Source organism: Pelecanus crispus, chromosome 19 (assembly GCF_030463565.1).
Source record: "Pelecanus crispus isolate bPelCri1 chromosome 19, bPelCri1.pri, whole genome shotgun sequence".
Classification (NCBI taxonomy): domain Eukaryota; kingdom Metazoa; phylum Chordata; class Aves; order Pelecaniformes; family Pelecanidae; genus Pelecanus; species Pelecanus crispus.
The window spans coordinates 8,378,943-8,397,281 of record NC_134661.1 but is presented as its reverse complement, the minus strand read 5'-3'; the positions used below and the strand labels follow the sequence as shown (position 1 = coordinate 8,397,281).

Sequence of the window (18,339 nt, the reverse complement as noted above, 5' to 3'; positions counted from 1 at the left end):
ACTCTTTTCCCTCCCCCACTTTTCACCCAAACGCAGCAAAATGACAAAAAATTAAGCCGCGGCCGCAAGCGCCACGCGGGGATGGAAACCGCGGAGCCCGCTTCCGCAACCGCGAAGGAGAAACACAACAAAAACGAACACAAGAGGTAGCTTCAGAACCGACAGCCCCGGCCCCGCAGGACCGGGCAAAAAATACCAGTTTTGGTAAGGATAATGCACAACGGGAGGCCGGCAGGGACGCTGCTGCCGCGCCACCCCTCCACCGCCGGGCACGCGGCTCGTGCCTTCCCGGCCACGCCGCCCCCCGTCCCCCCCAAATCAATAAAAGCTCATGAGGTCACAAAAAACCGAGGTAATTTCAAGTAAAATGTGCTAAATGCGGAAATATTCCAAAAGAAAGTTCAAAAAAACCCGAACGAAAAGCAAAAAAAAAAAAAAAAAAAAAAAAAAGGCGAGCGAAGCCACCTGCCACCAGGCACCCCTCGCTTGCGGGCTCCTGCAGCCGAGGGCTGGGCAAAAAAACCCCTGCTCGCAACCCCACATTAGCAGAAAAAAGAGGATCGCCCTGCCTGGAGCGATGCCACGCTCCGGCGGCGCCCACGCCGGCACCGGCGTTGACCGCGCATCGCCGAACCGGCCGCGTCTCCCCACGGGGGGCTTCGCCCTCGGCCCCTGGGAAGGCGGGGAAGGAAGGGGAAATGCAGAGAGAGGTCTTTGGTCAGGGGGAGGGCGGCAGCCCCCGGGCGCCCCGGCACCCACCCAGGCCCCGGGCAGCACCCCGAGGCGCCCGGCTCGCAGCCGGTTCCCTACCCCAAACACCCTCCTCCTCCGGCCGGGATCCCCCCCGAGGATGCTCTCAGCAAAGCGACGGCTCGCCGGATGCCAGCGCTTTCCCACCTGCGACGCCGCAGCCCGGGAGCGTGGGAGCCCTCCCGGAACAGGGGCTGAGCCCCACGCGGAGCCGTGAGCCCCACGCGGAGCCGTGAGCCCCACGCGGAGCCGTGAGCCCCACCTGCGAGCTCGGGTCCTCGGCGGGGCACCCGTGGCGGGGTCTATGCGGTGGATAGAGGAAACCAGGAATTAAAGCCTTCCCAAAGCGCCGGCCGTACGCGCGCTTTCGGCGAAGCGCGCCGCCCCTACGCGGTCGTCCCGGCAAGCGGCACCGGTGGTGACCGGTGGAGCCGACTCCCCGGGGGCTGCAAGGGGCGAGGGCAGCGGGCGCACGAGCAGCCGGGGAGGGCGAGCGGGTGGGTGCGGGGAAGGGGCCGGTGCGTCCCCCCTGCCCCGGCGCGAGCCGCAGGATCCTTCCGGCGAGAAGCGACGAACGACAACTGAAAACAAACAAGGCCGTGGACGCTGCGGGTTCGGTGGGGTTGTTTTTTTTTTTTTTTTTTCCGCCCAGTCCTCCGCCGCTCGGCCCCGCCGCCCCTGCACCTCCTCCCTCAGACGTAGCAGAGGTAGAGATAGGTCTTCTCTATCCGCCAGTCGGTGGGGATCTCCTCCGGCTTGTGGCCCTTCATGTGCTTCTGCATGGCGGAGAGGCTGGGGCAGTACTCCAGGCAAATGGTGCACTGGTAGGGGGAAGCGCCATTGTGGGTCCGAAGGTGTTTGATCATGGCCGAGTAGTCCCGGGAGCGCTGGTGGCACAGCTTGCACTCGAAGGGCTTCTCGCCTGCGGGAGACAGGGAGACGGGCGCCTCAGCGGGGGCTCGCCGCCTCCGGGCGGTAATTAACTGCCCGGCATCGACGCTGCCGCGGCGGGCGCAGCCGATGACCGGGTAATGAACGGCAGAACCGATCTCCCTATTGATCCTCTATTTACAATAGTTACGTGCCGGCTCATCCGACGATTTGTTATCCCCGGCCCACGCCACCGGCATCTCCACCGGGGGACCGGTCCAGCGCCACCGGCCTGACCGCAGACCCCCGCCGCAGCACGTACCTGTGTGGACCCGGTAGTGGGTCTCCAGCTGGTGCTTGAGGCTGAACTTTTTGCCGCAGCCGTTGCACTCGTATGGCTTCTCGCCGGTGTGGATGCGCTTGTGGCCCTTCAGCGTGCTCTCGTCCCGGAAGCAGCTGCCGCAGAACTCGCACTCGTAGGGGTGGTCACCTGCAAGCACACATGCGTCAGAGCTGCCGCCGCGCCAAAACTAGCTCGCCAGCCCGGATTCGCCCCCGGCACGCGCCGCCGCCACCCCGGGGGACGGAGCGTCCCAGCACGGCGCGCCGGTCCCCGCATCCCCGCGTGGGGGTCCGCAGCAGGGTGAAGGGCGGCCGCGACCCTCCCGCCACCGATTCCCAGGCTTTTCACCCGGCATCGCCGGCACAGACCCGGCCCCGGGCGTCTCCCGCGCTCCAGACCGGGCGGCTGATAAATGAACTCCGGTTGGGCACCAAAGGCAGAATGATTTGAAGGAAAGGTGAGGGCTCCAGCTACTTATTTATTACAGCCGCGAAGGCAAGGACAATAAAGATAGATTGATCGTCCGAGACTTTGTTCATGAATATTTAAATATTACTGATTTGTCTTGTCACTGTAATTACAATTTCTCTGTGCCGCATATCCTACAAGCACAGTTTATGGTAAAGAATGGCCAACTGTATTTCACTTGTCCTGCTGCAGATGTGCGGAGCTGCCAAGCGTGTAATGTTCCCCGCATTTCATACATTTTCTTCAGCTGTGAAGGCTTAAGTCATCCACAATGACCTACGTTTTTTCATTATCCCCGTGTCAAACTGCACTCGTGCCTGGGCATAAATTGTCCTTCTCGTTATATACTCACATGCCTGCGCTTTCGCTTCCTCTTTAAAATGATATTTTACTCTCTCCCCGTGTGCCGCAGCCGAGACCTGCGGCCCCGCGCCCCCTCCCGCAGCGGCTGGCTGGGCACCGGAGGAGGAGGAAGAGGAGGAGGAGGAGGATGCTCAGGGTGCATTTCGCACCCCCCCTCCAAAGGCGAGGCAGGTGGTGCCTGTCAGCGGCTGCGTTTCACCTCTCCAGGCCCAATTCCAAATTACCGCCTTGGTTTTCGACCCTATACTCAAAGACAGCAATTCTGCAGCCAGAGGCGGGCAAGCGCTTCCACGTGCTCGGTTTTTAGGAGCCGTGTAAATGGGAGCTGGGGCCCCCGGAGCGCTCCGGCCCCGGGAGGAGCGCGAGCATCCCGAAACCACGCAGCAGGATGAAGCACCCCTCGAGCGCCGATGATCTGGTGTTTTTTCACAGCCAGGAGCTGCTAAGGCAGCAGAGGTTGGGGTGGGACGTGCAGGGCCCGACCCGCAGCCCAGGTCACCGGATTACGGGCTATAAATAGCTCCAGCGCTCGGCATTAACGTGCTTATCACCAGCGCGCGACTCCCAGTTCCCACGCCGGGACCCCAAGCCCAGGGACGCGCGTGGCTCTGGCAGCGTCCGGCCGCAGCGACCCTCCCGCCACGCTGCCTGCGCGTCCCCGCAGCAGCCGCCGCTGCGTCCCCTTTGGAGGCTGCAGGCGCGCACGCTGCTTGGCGGGGGAAAGGAGAGGGGGTGCCCCTGCTTGGCACGCATTTTCCTCCCAACGACAGCGCAGCCGAGGAGGGCGCACGAGCCTCCAACTCACGTGGGCGAAGGACGGGCGAGGAACGCTTCACCCGCGCAGCCGCAGAGAGCCGTGGCCACGATGCACGGCGGGGCTGCGAAGCGCGGGGCAGGCTCCCCCTGCGCGACCCCGCTCATCCCCCCAGGGATTTGCTTTTCCCTGCACCGCGGGGTTTTGCAGCCGGACGCGAGCGTCGGCGCTCACCGCATGGCCGGGACCTCTCCCCCTGCCATCCCGGGGATGCTGGCGGAGGAGCCCGGGACACGGTGCGGGCGCTTTGAGGACACGGCGTAAGGTGGCCAAAGCCCCGCTCTCCCGGAGCCAAGCCCGGCCCCGGCGGGCCGTGCCGCCAAAGCACCGGCTACACGTAGCGCAGGTCGCCCTAATCCCATTAGGGCCGAGCACCAGCTGATTATGTGCATCCACCGCCCGTAAGCCGGTGAAGCGCGTATGATCGCGCATCCCCTAAGAAGGTCACGTGTCACCTTATACCAGCTCAACTTATTACACGCGGCTTTTCATTTTCCGTTTCGTTTTTTTAAATCCAAACAACAGCAGCCGCCTCGACGCTTTTAAGATGATTTCACCTTTCTCCCCTCCTCCCCTTGTTTTTTTTTTTTTTTAAACAAATGGGGAAGAAGCCTGCCGCAGCGCCGAGCGTGCCGGCGGCGGTGCCGTCGTACCTGTGTGGGAGCGGAGGTGCCTCTTGAGCGCGGTGTGGCTGGGGAAGGTGCGGTTGCACTCGCTGCAGATGTAGCTGCGCACCCCGGCGTGCACCTCCATGTGCTGCTGCAGGGCGCTCTGCGTCTGGAACCGCTTGCCGCACAGCAGGCAGAAAACGGCCATGTCCGTACCTGCGAGAGAGGGTGAGCTATGGTTTAGGCGCTGCCCAGCACCCGGGACCCCCGCCCCACCGGTGTTTGGGGGGTCCCCGCTCCCGCCCGGCGGCAGCGATGCCCCTGCAGCAGGGGGGACCCCGAGAGCAGCGGGGCTCTGGGTGTCGCTGGGGTCCCAGCAGCAGGACCCCGGCCACCCCCAGCCCCACGGGGGGAACGCCGGGGCAGGGCGGGGGGCTTTTATGCATTGGAGGCAGCTGGAAGCCCCAGCCCTGTGACGCCCAAACGCGAGGCAGCTGTGGGGCGATCGCCGCGTCCCCGCGCACCTGCGAGAGCTGCCCGGCTCAGAGCTCTCCATGCCCAGGGAAAGGGGACCCCAAGAAACACCCCGCAAAGCTGCCCCGGGGAGCAGGGGGCTGGATGCAAGAGGGCGAGGTGCCCACCCCGCGCTGCGCGCGATCTCCAGCCGAAATACAAAGACGAGCTCCGTCCTCCCAACCGCGGGCACGGGTGTGAAGCTGGCTGCATCAACGCAACGGCAAAAGCAGGGAAAAAACCCAACCCCGGATACTTAGACGCCGTCAATAAAAATATCAGACCTTTGTGTTATTAAACAATTTGCTTTTGTTTATGCATAGCTGATTGTTCAGAACCTACGAGTCGGTGCAAATTGTATTACGCGAGGAGATTAAGCAAATAAATGCTAGCTTTTTGGAGACATTAAAATGTGAGGACTATGGAAATAAAATTATCTAGAAAATTGTATTAGCAATTCATTAGCAGCAGCAAGATGTTCAAGGTAACCAACGGATCTGCGCTGCCTTTAGGAACAGCGGGGGCGGGGGGGGGGGCTGCTCGCCATGCTGCCAAAACCAGCCCGGGGGAACCCGGCGGCGAGGCGGAGTCACCGGAGGGGAGCCCACCGGGACCGCCGCGCCACGGGGCAGGCAAACGGCGGGCACCGGCATCGTGCTCCTGCCTGGCGTGCGGGCGGGTGCCAGCGAAGGAAGCCCCCCAGCAGCACGCTCCTGGCCAGCCGGGTGACGGGCATCCCCGAGAGCGTCTCGGCGTGCACCATCGGCCATCCCAGCGTGCACCATCAGCCATCCCGGCGTGCACCATCGCCCATCCCGGCATGCACCATCGCCCATCCCGGCGTGCACCATCGCCCATCCCGGCGTGCACCATCGCCCATCCCGGCGTGCACCATCAGCCATCCCGGCGTGCACCATCGCCCATCCCGGCATGCACCATCGCCCATCCCGGCGTGCACCATCAGCCATCCCGGCGTGCACCATCGCCCATCCCGGCATGCACCATCGCCCATCCCAGCGTGCACCATCGCCCATCCTGGCGCGCACCATCGCCCATCCCGGCGCGCACCATCGCCCATCCCGGCGCGCACCATCGCCCATCCCGGCGTGCACCATCAGCCATCCCGGCATGCACCATCGCCCATCCCGGCGTGCACCATCAGCCATCCCGGCGTGCACCATCAGCCATCCCGGCGTGCACCATCGCCCATCCCGGCGTGCACCATCGCCCATCCCGGCGTGCACCATCGCCCATCCCGGCGTGCACCATCGCCCATCCCAGCACGGCACCGGCACCGTGCCGTCCTCCGGTGCCGCGCCGCAGCCGGCTCTGAGGATGCAGAGGCGGCCAGGAGGGATGCTCAGTCCCAGCCTCGGCAAGGCACGCGGCGGGCTGCCCAGAAACGCTCCAAAATCTGCAAAAAACCCCCTACGAAATGGGAATAAAAGCAGCAAGAGAGGCGGCCCCGCACGGGAGCCGCCTTTCTCCCTCCACAGGGATTTATCCTGGGGAGGGGCGCAGGCTCGCGCGCCCCCCACGCAGCTGCGGACAAAACGCTCCTGAGACAAAAAAAAAAAGGGGAAAATAATAATAATAATAAAAAAAAAAAAAAGCAGCCAGCCCCGAACGGGCCGTGCAAAGCAAATCCTGAGAGGTATGCGGCCCCGCGGCCCTCGGCGGCCCCGGCGGTGACAGCAGGACGGGTCAAAGGTCCCCGGGGCTGAGCCCCCAGCGCCGCGGCCAGCTGCGGAGCGGAGGCCCTGGCCGGCGGGACGCCGGCCCCGATAAATCTGCCGCCAGCAGCCCCCGCTGGGGCCGGGGACAATGGGCTCCCGCGGGGGCGGAGGGCAGGACAATGCCGCCGGGCCGGCGCGCGGGGCCGTAACAAATCCTCCCTGGCACCGTAGGGCCCTCATTTGTGAAACTAATTGGCCCCCGCTTGAAAAAAAAAAAAAACCGGGCCCACTCCGGCAGCCGCAGCGATGGGGACAAGCCGCCTCGTGCGCACGGGGGGACGCGGCCGCTGGTCCACGGGGCCGGTGCTGGTCCCCCCGGAGCTGGGCATCCCCCCGGCGGTGCTGCTTGCCAGGACCCGCAAAAGGTGGTTTTTAATTGAATTTTTGTTTTTTGTTTTAAGGTAACGCGTTGGTAAATAAATACCCGGAATGGGGAGGTTGGCGTGCACCGGCACGGCGCGCGGAGGCGCCGGGCGCCCTCGGGGAGCCCAGCGGCCGCGGGGTGCGAGGGCTGCGGCCAGCCTGGCGCGGAGGATTCGGGAGACGGCCCCCACCGCAGCGCTGAGCCCAGCAGCGGGGCGCGCAGGACGGCGGGCAGGCCGCCGCTTGCTTGCGGCCCCCAGGCTCCGCCGATGCGGCCCTCCAGCAGCCGGGGAGCGCGGCACCGAGCGGGGGCTCTGCCGGGCACCGTCCCGCTGCGGGCATTAATCGATTAACTTGATTTTTTCTTTAAGCTGCACGCGTAGCGATGTCCCGCCTTTGGTGAGAGGATGGGAAAGATGGGAACGCCGACGAGCGGGTGCCCGGGGTCGCTGCCGTCCCTGCCGCAGCCGGGCTTCGGCAGCACCAGGCGTGCCGCGGCGACTCGGCGCCGCTCTCCCAGCCGGAGCGCGTCCCCGGGCTCCCGCCCCGAGCGCATCCCCGGGCTCCCGGCTGGAGCAGCCCCGAGCCAGCCCTCAGCCATCGGAAGAAAAATCACCCCCGATAAAGAAACGCCGCCGCCCCAAACCAGCGAGAGACGGATTTATTCATTTCCCTGACGTTTTAATGGTTTCTCCCCTTTTTGCGGGAAGATGATTACAAATTAAGCGGCATTTAAACGCTTTTTACTGTCAACAATTAAAAGGGGCGAAGGCGGGCGAGCAATTCATTCCCCGGGAAACGCGGTGGCTCTCGGCGGGCGCCGCCGGCCCTTCCCTCTACTGTACGCCGCACAATGGCCCCGAGCGCGCCATTAATTTTGCAGGATGTTCAAAAGCAAATTAAAATATAAAAAGCCCCCGGGCACAAAGATAGATACCGAGGGAGGGGGCGGCGTAGGTCAAGCTTGCGGAATTAAAGTCTTAGCAACCGGGGAGGTTTAAGCGTTCGGCGGCCACCTTCGCCCATCTTCCCCGGTTTGACGTATCTCTGCCCGGCCCGGCGCCGGTTGCCGGCAGCCGTAGCCGGTAACGGGCCGGCTCTCGGCCCGGCGGTGGGGTTCATGGCAGCAGCCGGAGCAGGTTGGGTTTTGGATGCTATCGGGGAGAGCGCACCGGCTGCCTCGCGCGAGGCACTTCTCAATAGCAGGCGGCCCGAAAATCTGGTGTCCAGGGGATGGATGCTTGCTCCAGGGAGGGGGAAAAAAAAAAAAAAAAACCCTACGGCTGCAAGCATGCAGATGCACCTCCCGGTCCTCCGGCGGCTCGCTCCCAAATCAGCGCCGGGGACGCAAAGGCAAGCAAGATGCGACACGCGACGCTCAGGGGCTTTTCCGCCCCTGCCCAGCTCGTGGCGAGGGATGCGGCAGGCGCGGCGGCGGCGAGCGCGGCGCCGTCTCCCGCCCGCTGCCTCCGCGAGAGCAGGAATTAAAATAAAAACCCGCGCGGCGGCGGGCGAGGGGGCCGGGTGGGTCTCCCTTCGGAAAGGAGCCGGGCGCGCTGCCGCGCCGTGAAGTTTAGGATGCGGGAGGTGCGCTGGCGGGAGAAAGGCGACACGTCCCCTTTAAAAGGAAATATAATTTACAGTGTGCAGCCAGGCGGCCCATAGTTTCAATCTCGTTTACTATAGAGAAAACTCTGCTAGCTGTTCTCTATCCCACAAATCCGATTTAATCAGACAAGCCAGCCAGCGTGGCTTGAAGTAAAAACGGATAATTAGTAAACAGAGAGCTACTTCAGTGCTTCATTGGCATTCGAGCCGGGCTAGTGTGTCGCATTTAAAATGCAGTCTGATGAAGTTTACAAAATCAAACCATTTGTTACTCCTATTGAAGAGGCTTCAGGCCACTTGCAATTAAATTGGAATTAGTGCTCGGAATGAGATACAGCAAATTCATACTAAAAAGGGATCTGACTTTCAGACATTTGACTTCAAGTTTTTCCCCCCCTGCGCGCGCGCCTGTGTGCGCGCTCCCGACGGCTTTCTGCCGGCCCCCCGGATCCCGCGGCAGCGCCGCCGAGCCCGGACCCCCGAGGCAGGCGGGTGTAGGGGGACCCGGCGATGCTCCGGCGGCAGGGGAGGGGGGACCGAAGGGGACCGATGCCACCGCGCCGGTGAAGCGTCCTCCGCTCAGCTCCAGCTGCGACGGCGTGGCTCCGTCGGTCCCCGGGCGCACGGAGCCAACGCGGGGACCCGCACACCGAACCGCCCCTCCCCGAATCCTCCTCCTAACGCTGGCATCTTTTCCCTGCCTTTCCTCAGAGCGGCGTTACGAGACTCGAAAAAACGAGGCAGGCCTGTCCATCCGCCGCGGCGGTACTCAATAGCGTCAGAAAGCCGTAATCAAAGGCTGCGGAGGGGCACGCCGGGAAGGCTCCGGCGTTACAGCAGGCACGAGGGCGGGCGCATCGAAGGATGCCGACGGAGCCAGCCGCCGCCTCTCGCGCCCGCCACAAAAACCCCCAAACCCTCGACTCGCATCCTGCAAATCGGGGGTCTTCAACGAGACTCGCCCCTCCTTCGACCCCTGTATTTAACGCAATCTCTTACGCGCCGCACGTGCCAAAGGCGGCGCGCTAAAAACGCCACCATCGTTAGGAGCCAGGCAGACGGTTCCAAAACGTTCCGGCCACGCGAAGCAGGAGCCCAGGGGCTGCTGGCTCTCCCCAGATGAGATTTCAGGGACGCCTGACGGTTTTTTGTCGGCGTGTCAAGGGCTCCCCACCAGCCTCCACCTCCCGGACAATGCTGCTGGCTGCAGCTGCAGGGCATGCATGAAAAGCAGCGTTAGGGGAGGACGGCGCTTTTAGCATCCTCGGGGCCGTGGAGGCAAGCAGACGAAACCACCGGCGCTTGCAGCCCGAGAGCTGCGGGCAGCCCTCCTTTCCAGCCCTTTCCAGCCCCGCCTGCGGAAAAGCGGGCAGGGAGGCGGTGGCAGCGCTGCCAAGGGGAGCATCGCCCGGAGCATCCACCCCGGAGCATCCCTCGGCACGACTCCATCCGTCGCCCGGGCAGCAGCGCCCGCCCCACCGCCAGCATTGCACATCGCCGCCGGCTTGCGATGGCTGGGACAACGCGTGTACGGACAGGATTGAGAACCATTAGAGCCAGCGGGACTTAAGCGCATACTTAAGGTGCCGGGCTCAGCTCGGCACGGAGGACTCCCTGGGGCCGCCGCGCACATCCGAGGAGGAGGACGGGCGATGAAGGACAGGCAGAAGTGGCAGGCAGGGGCACGGTCCCGGGGATGCTGGCCGGTGGCACCAGCACCGAGCTTGCGTTTTGCCCCGGGAGGGCTGCGCGGGGTAAGAAGATTAACCCAGTTTCGGTGTCTTTTCGGGATTATTATGAAACCAGAAGCGGCGTTCTCGGTGGCAGCACCGAAGCAAACCCGCGGGGCGGTGCGAAGGAGCCCTTCTCGCCCGAACGCTGCTGTCGGGATACACGGCGCACACGCGGAGGCGTGGGTTTTTAAGGGTGTCACGCCAGGATGGCAGAGCCAGCCCTTTACAACCCCCGGCCGCTCCGGTGCGGCGCCGGAACAAAAGCGCTATTGAGGGGTGACGGTGGCACCCGTTAGCCGTGCCGGCTGCTCGGTGGGACCCGACAGCCCCTACAACCTTCGTGGTTAAGTAGAGAAGCGAGGGGGGGGGAAAGCCCCGGATGATAAACACAGGAGATGTGCGCGTTCCGTGGCGGAGTCACCAAATCATCCCTGTTTCAAAGGCTGCCTCTGGACTCCGCGGCTCGGCTTCCGCGCTAATTAACATCTTTATGGAAGGCAAATTCTCCCAAGGGGGCATTTGTTTGATTATTATTATTTACTTGGAGATCGCGCAGCTTTCCTCCCAACTTTAACTGACTACGGGAAATTAATTCTCAAAAAGCAGCCGGTGCTGCCTGCTCTTCTGCCGCTGGTTTCCCTCCGGGGGTGGCTGGATGCGGCTGCCCCGGCTGCAACAGGAGGGCAGGGCATGCCCCCTCCCCAGCACCCTTTTTACTGACGCCTACAAAAACTTGAGCCTTTCAGAGCAGACGTACAACATCAGCCTCGCGAGCGCAGGGGGTTAAAAATAAAATTAAAAAAAAAAAAAAAAAAAAAAAAAAAAAAAAAAAGCCCCAAACCTAAAGGCTTTGTTTTTCGCCCCCGCAGCGACGCACGGTGCTGCTTCCCGCTCTCCCCACCGCCCGGGGCGGGATGCGCACGGAGGGGGCTCGAAGTCCGGGCGCCCGCAGCAAGCCGGGGAGCGAGCGGCAAGCCCCGCGCCGCGGCTCTGGCACGAGCAGCTCGCGCCCACCGGGGGTGATTTATTCCGGGGGCCATCTGGACCCGGGGGACAATGCGGTGCCGCATCCCGGTGACCCGGCGCATTAGTCACACCCTCCCCGCTCGACCTCTCCGTCTCCCTTTGAGCGCAGCGGGACAAGCGCATCCCCTTCTCGCCTCCCTTTTGGGGGGCCCTTTGCTCCCCCTGGTCCCATCGGCGGCACCTCGCCCCCTTCCCCGCCGCCCTGCATCTCCATCGCTGTCATCATCATCATCGTCGTCGTCGTCGTCTTCCTTCACTGCGCTTTTCTGCGATTGCTCAGGCAAGAAAGATTAGGAGGGAGAGCGAGCGGGGAGGGAAAGAGCCCCGCGACTATTAGCGGCGGCAGCTTTATGGCAACAGGCACACAACTCATTCGTTTCATGTTTCGCGGAATATAAAAGCGCCGAAACATTTTAATTTTAAATTCTTATCATTGAATTTACTGCTTTTCTCTCGCAATGATTTGTGTTGCTTTTTAATTTTTACAGTCTCTACAGAAGCCAGATGCTACCGCCTAGGGCCAAAATAATAAAAACCCGCCGCAGTCGCGAGTTACAGAACAAAAAGGAAACGCGCGGCTGACAGAAGTTAATATCTCAATTTAACAGTGCTGCTCCGCTAATGATCCTTTGATATGTGTTTATTTAGAAAGGTCTGATCTTGACCTTGAAAGCAAACTAAACCACAAAGTCTTTATGAGAGGAGAGAAAGACTTTATTTATAGACTGGCTTTGCGTCAATCACGGCGGCAGCTGGACCCGCGCTGGGCGCAGCGCTGCCAGGCAGCCCGCGGGTCCAAGCAGGGTGCTCATCGAGGGATGCATTTCGGGCGGGGGGGGACCGGCTGCCGAGGAGGGGCAGGGTGATGCAGGGGAGGATGCTGAGCCCACACGGAGACCTGCCTGCAAACTGAGGGACGCGGGCGGCCCCCTGCCTGCGAGGGATGCTCCCGGGGGACAGCATCGGTCCAGGGGTGCTCCCTGGGGACAGCATCAGTCCAGGGATGCTCCCCGGGGGACAGCATTGGTCCAGGGGTGCTCCCGGGGGACAGCATCGGTCCAGGGATGCTCCCGGGGGACAGCGTCGGTCCAGGCATGCTCCCCGGGGACAGCATCGGTCCAGGGGTGCTCCCTGGGGACAGCATCGGTCCAGGCATGCTCCCGGGGGGACAGCATCGGTCCAGGGGTGCTTCCCGGGCGGACAGCATCGGTCCAGGGGTGCTCCCTGGGCAAACAGCATCGGTCCAGGGGTGCTCCCGGTGGACAGCATCGGTCCAGGGATGCTCCCGGGGGGACAGCATCGGTCCAGGGGTGCTCCCGGGGGGACAGCATCGGTCCAGGGATGCTCCCGGGGGGACAGCATCGGTCCAGGGGTGCTCCCGGGGGACAGCATCGGTCCAGGGGTGCTCCCGGGGGGACAGCATCGGTCCAGGGGTGCTCCCGGGGGACAGCATCGGTCCAGGGGTGCTCCCGGGGGACAGCATCGGTCCAGGCATGCCCCTGTCACCAGCGCAGGGGACAAGCCATCCCCCGAGCATCTCCCGCCTGACCCCTTCTCCCCAGCACATGGGAACGGCCGCCTCCGCTCGCCGGCTGCCGCAGCATCCAGCCGCAATCCCGCCCTCCCCGAACGCGGTCCCCAGGCTTTGGAGGGAAGGGGCGCGCTCAGCATCCCCCAAACCTGCACCGACAGAGTGCCAGCGGGTTTTCCTCCCGAAGAAACCAAGCGTCGTGCAAACCTCGCCCTAGGAAACGAAAATCCGATGACCTTTTTAGGGGCCAATCCCGTTTTACTGCATTTCCACCCCTCGGCTGGGGGAGGCGAGAGCTTCCCAAGCTCCCAACGCCGTGCGAGCCCGGGAACGCGCTCCGCGGAGGCTTCGCGCCTACAGTGCGCTGCGCTTTCAAGCCTGATTTCTATTATTTTAGGCCAAACAGTTGTTTGAAGACTTTTACAAACCCTAAAGCCTTCTGGCTGAAGCTGGGGGCGTGCCCTCCTCGCAAAAGGTGAAATCCCCAAAGCCCTTTCCTTGCGCTGAATATCTGTCAGAATCTATCAATACGGATCAAAAACGTTCAGGCGGCCAAAAATGCAGCGCATCAACGGGGACAGCCTCCCCTTTTCCGCACCCATCAGGCATTTTGGTACCAATAGCTTGAGGTCACGGGAAGCCCTGTAACACCAGGGGGACGATAACCTGCTCCGGTGAGCCCGGACGGGAGGGTGCAAGGCAGCGGCGTTTGCGTCCCGCCGCTGAACAAAGCCTGCGGGAGACGGAGGCCGTCACAAAAGGCCTCTCCGCACGTCGGCTGGAGGGGCGAACGCCGCCGTCGAGCCCCCGGCCACGCAGCTGAGCGACGTCGCACCCCTGCAGACGGGTCTCAGCCGGCGACGCCAATTCAGCCTTAACATGGGTGTGAAAAGCGGCAAGCTCGGAGACGGAGACTTTCCCCAGGAAGGGAAAAAGTACGCAGGAGCGGGGGGATGCCGTTTGCCTCTGCAGCAACCAAACACCGCGCCGGCAGAAGGGGACGATGCTCGGGGAGCACCCACCCCCTGCGCCCGCAGTGGGGATGCCGGCGCTGCCGAAACGAGCTTGCACGCACGCACCTCGTGCGTCTGAACGCCCTTGCACGCCATCATCCTTAGCAAAAAACGGTATTCAGCTCCTTCAGCCACTAAAAGTATGGATGAAAAGCCGCCCTCTTTCCCAGCAAAACACGCGTCACTTGACCAAAATGCATTAATCTGTCCGGTACCTGCGTATCTCTGCGCAGCACCTCCCCTCGGTGCCGCTTTCCCCTAAGCCTGTCCCAGCGCTCTCCATCCTGGAGAATCCCGGATCCATCCCTGCCATTCCCAAGGAAGCCACACGTTGCAGATCTGCCCCTGCCCTGCCCGAGGACGAGCGCTTCCCCTGGGCGATCGGAGGCAAATTGCAGCGGCGTTTCTGGCCACCGCATCAGAAGGGAAGCTGTCAGCTACTCGCTTACTCGTCGTCACCACGACGGCTTCCCAGATTTCCTCTTCCCAATTGGAATTTGGAGTGAAACCAGCTGAAACAATGATGTGACTTTCTGTCGAAAAGCTAACGTATTTTTCCCCGCTGCTTTCCCAGTGATGGTAAAGCAAATGTGTTAGAAACTGCTCCACGGTTAAAAAAAGAGCTTGAGCGAGGAGACGAAGCCCTCACCAGGGTTTCTGGCCCACCGAGAGCCACCCCCATCTCTTTTTGGCCAACCAACTCCTCCACGAGTGTTTTCCCACCGGCGCATCGCGGCGGGCGCGCGCTTTTCCCTGCCGGGAGGGTTTTAGGGGAGAGCAGGCGATGTCCCTGGCCAGCGGCGTCACGTCCTGCCCTCCGCGGTGCCCCTGCGGGCATCCCACCCCACGGGAGACCACCATCACCCGGGCCACCATCGGCATCGCCACCGCTGCTGCCGCCGGCATCCCACCCGGCACAGGGCATCGCCCGCCCGCCGCCCACCCGCTCCGCTCCTGGATCCTTCCCGGCCAGGGCGGTACCGCTCCGGCATCCCCCGGCCCCGAGCAGACGCGGGGAGCCCCGGTTCGCGTCCCAGCCGACGAAACGAGCCTTTTGGAGCCGCCCCCGGCCAGCGGAGCGACCGGCTGCCGCGAGGCACAAAGCCGGGATTCGCAGCGTCCGCTTATTATTCCTTCACCCCCATCATTAAAAAAAAAAGAAGAGGAGAGATGAAAAGGCCTTCTCGGTAAACCCGGGGAGATGCAAAACGGTACCGAGAGCAGCCTCTCCCCCATTTCTTGTGCGTTCTTTTTTTTTTTTTTTTTGCAAAGCGGGGAGACGCGAATCCCGGGGGACAAAAGTAACTGCTAAGGTAAGTTAAACCTTGTCGAGATGAACTTTCCTGCTACTTTTAATTAAAAGTTCTTTGGAATTAAAAAGGACACTATTCAGGAAAGGCTGAAAAAAAAAATTCATTGACACCAGCCCGCCCCCCTCCCCTTTTTCCCAAGGAAAAGAAAAAGCTGTTTTTGTGTGTCTGCTCACCCAGCCCGCACTGTACAAAAGGAAGCGGATTTGCAGCAAGACACATGAGATGACCCCCTGACCCCGAGCCGCTGAAAAGTCCTCAATGGCATAAATACCAGATAATCAATCACATACCAGGAGGGCCGGTCCCCCTGCCCTCGCCCCCGCCGCCGGGTTTATGAGAGATGCACTGTAAACGGACACCGGCTCCTGACGGGAGGCCCCTCTCGGCATTCCTCCGCTGGACCAGGAGACCCCGAAAGCCTCCTCGCCCGTGTTTCATCCCTATTTTATAAAGCCCCGGCGCGGCAGCGCCCAGTGTCCCCGAGCTCGCCGGCAGCGCGCTAGCCGGCAGCGCCTTTTCTTTGCCGCTCCGGAGCAAAACGAGGAGCGAAGGGGTACGAGAGGTGTCTGTGCTCCGGAGCGGTGGGCGAGCATCCCCCAAGCCAGCGCCGAGGCAGGCACGGAGAAACCAGGGGAAAAACCAGCCCGACCGACAGAGGCTTGGCTCTTTTGGGGGGTTCGCTCGCTTTTTGAAGCTCCCACGGGTTCTGGCAGCGACTACAACGCTGGCTTCCCTTACGGGGGCTCTGACGAGCACCTCGAATCCGAGCAGAGGAGGGCCGCCAAGTCCCCCCGTGCTCCGGGGGCAACAATGGATGTTAAAGCTTTCAAGGGAGGGAAGGAAAAAAAAAAAATTGCTGAGATACTGCACTGGTTCGGTTAAATGGGGAGCCACTTGGCAACTAAATTTGATAATGCTTTTGTCCGCGGGTCAGAGGTTAAATATGTTCACACTAATCCCCTTCATCTAGAATTAAAGGACAAGAAAGATTTCTCCGTAGCTTAGCGAGAGGGCTTTTCTCATCGCGCTTTAAATAGTATTTGCACAGGAAAATTAAAGGCCGGCCATTGGCCGCCGGTTTTGGACGCGGGTCCACCACGTTTCCACCTCCCGGCCTGTTTTTGGCAGCTACGGCCGCTCGCACGAAGCCCGGCTTCGTCGCGCTTCCCCATGAGCCCACCTTGACGCGTGGGGAATTTTTGCTGCCGTTTGCTGTAAAGGTGGAAAAAGCAGCCGTGCTTTGGGAGGCAGGGAGATTCCCGGTTTCAGGAATGCGCGCCGGGACTCGGATTTCAAGCGCTGTCACAGGACATTACTGTCAGACAAAGGGTCTCTGTGCTGCACCCCCCAGGACCCGCCGCCCCGAGTCCCCGCAGAAGCCGGGGCCGGCGGCACGCACCGCCCGGGAACGGTGCTAACGAGGTGCCGCGGCCGCCGGCCCCGCTCGGCGCGCTTGCCGGCGAGCTCCCGGCACGCCGCGGCCGCACGCCGTGCTCGGAGGTGGCGAGGGGCAAGCCGGCGGACGCGGTACAGCTGCTTGCGTCGTGAATGACGCTCCTGAATGACGGAGGCTTCCGACGGGAAGCGTAGCTGTCCCAGCCCTCGTTTTTATAGAAATAAACGTTTGCAAAACCCGCTGTCCTTTGAGGACGCCGGCTGGCGTGGGAAGCGCACCCGGGCCACGAGCTTGGAAGCACGGGAGAGGCGACGGGCTCTAGCTGAAGCCATGCGCTCATCCCCCCCTCCACTTGTACCATTTTTGGTCCTTTTTGCAAATAAACTCGGCTGCGAGAGTATTTTAAAAACCCGAGGCTTTGCATTTTGGATGCATTCGGACTGCTCTGTTCCACCCTTCCTCAGCTCACCATTTGCGTTCTGTTCTGCCACAGATGAAGACTGGAGCGAGTGAGCCCCGCTCCCTGTTGAGTGGCCAAAATTAAGCACAGAGTATTTTTTCCAAGGTTCTTATAAACGTGTGCAGGCGACGCTGCACAAAAGATGCTGTGCCTGCGCATGACACATTTGGCTCCAGTCGGATGCCTGTACCCAAAATTGTCACAGCAGCCACGAAAGCATCTTTACCATTAGCATTTCATGTCTTCACTTGCTACTGAAGCCACAAACTCCCGGAGATGCCTCCAGTAGCAACTCCCCCAGCCCAAAACCCAATTTTCCCAGCTTGGTCAAGGGTTCCCGCCGGGCACTGCCGGCGTTTGAAGGTGCCAGGAACAACGTCCATGTGCAGTGGTGAACCAGAGTTGTTTCCTAAGCTCGGGAGTCATGGTTTGAACGCAGCACCAATTTTCTCCATTCCACTGCATCACGGGCACTCCTGCCCTACATAAATCCGTGATCCTTGCACCCGAACCAAGCCCACCTCAGCCCCGCGCCCGCTGCTCGCAGCCTCCAACAGAAGCACTGGGGGACGGCAGCACGCTGGAGGAGCACGCGCAGGGGCCTGCGCAGCACTTCCGTACCCGAGCATCCAAAATCCACGCTGGCATCCAACAGGAAAACTGCAAAGCGTCATCTGGGCATCGCCGCACTGCATCGCCCAAGCATCGCCACACAGCATCGCCGCACAGCATCACCCGGGCATCGCCGCACAGCATCGCCCAAGCATCGCCGCACAGCATCACCCGGGCATCGCCGCACAGCATCGCCGCACAGCATCGCCCAGGGATCGCCACACAGCATCGCCCGGGCATCGCCGCACAGCATCGCCCAGGCATCGCCGCACAGCATCGCCGCACAGCATCGCCCGGGCATCGCCGCACAGCATCGTCGCACAGCATCGCCTGGGCATCGCCGCACAGCATCGCCCGGGCATCGCCGCACAGCATCGCCCAAGCATCGCCGCACAGCATCGCCGCACAGCATCACCCGGGCATCGCCGCACAGCATCGCCCAAGCATCGCCGCACAGCATCACCCGGGCATCGCCGCACAGCATCGCCGCACAGCATCGCCCAGGGATCGCCACACAGCATCGCCCGGGCATCGCCGCACAGCATCGCCCAGGCATCGCCGCACAGCATCGCCGCACAGCATCGCCCGGGCATCGCCGCACAGCATCGTCGCACAGCATCGCCTGGGCATCGCCGCACAGCATCACCCGGGCATCGCCGCACAGCATCGCCCGGGCATCGCCGCACAGCATCACCCGGGCATCGCCGCACAGCATCGCCCAAGCATCGCCGCACAGCATCGCCTGGGCATCGCTGCACAGCATCGCCCAAGCATCGCCGCACAGCATCGCCCAAGCATTGCCGCACAGCATCGCCCAGG

General features: G+C 62.3%; 1 protein-coding gene across 2 annotated transcripts in view; it reads right to left on the bottom strand.

The window, feature by feature from the left end:
* Nucleotides 1–1,403: 1,403 nt before the first annotated feature.
* ZBTB16 (zinc finger and BTB domain containing 16) overlaps nt 1,404–18,339 on the bottom strand; it is a 67,378-nt gene continuing 50,442 nt past the window's right edge. For both annotated transcript variants that reach the window (XM_075723259.1, XM_075723260.1), the window contains 3 exons: nt 4,262–4,432; nt 1,943–2,110; nt 1,404–1,672 (listed from right to left, as the gene is read on the bottom strand). In XM_075723259.1, the coding sequence (XP_075579374.1) occupies nt 1,443–1,672; nt 1,943–2,110; nt 4,262–4,432 (569 nt within the window). In that variant the 3' untranslated portion in view covers nt 1,404–1,442. The remainder of the gene's footprint in view (nt 1,673–1,942; nt 2,111–4,261; nt 4,433–18,339) is intronic.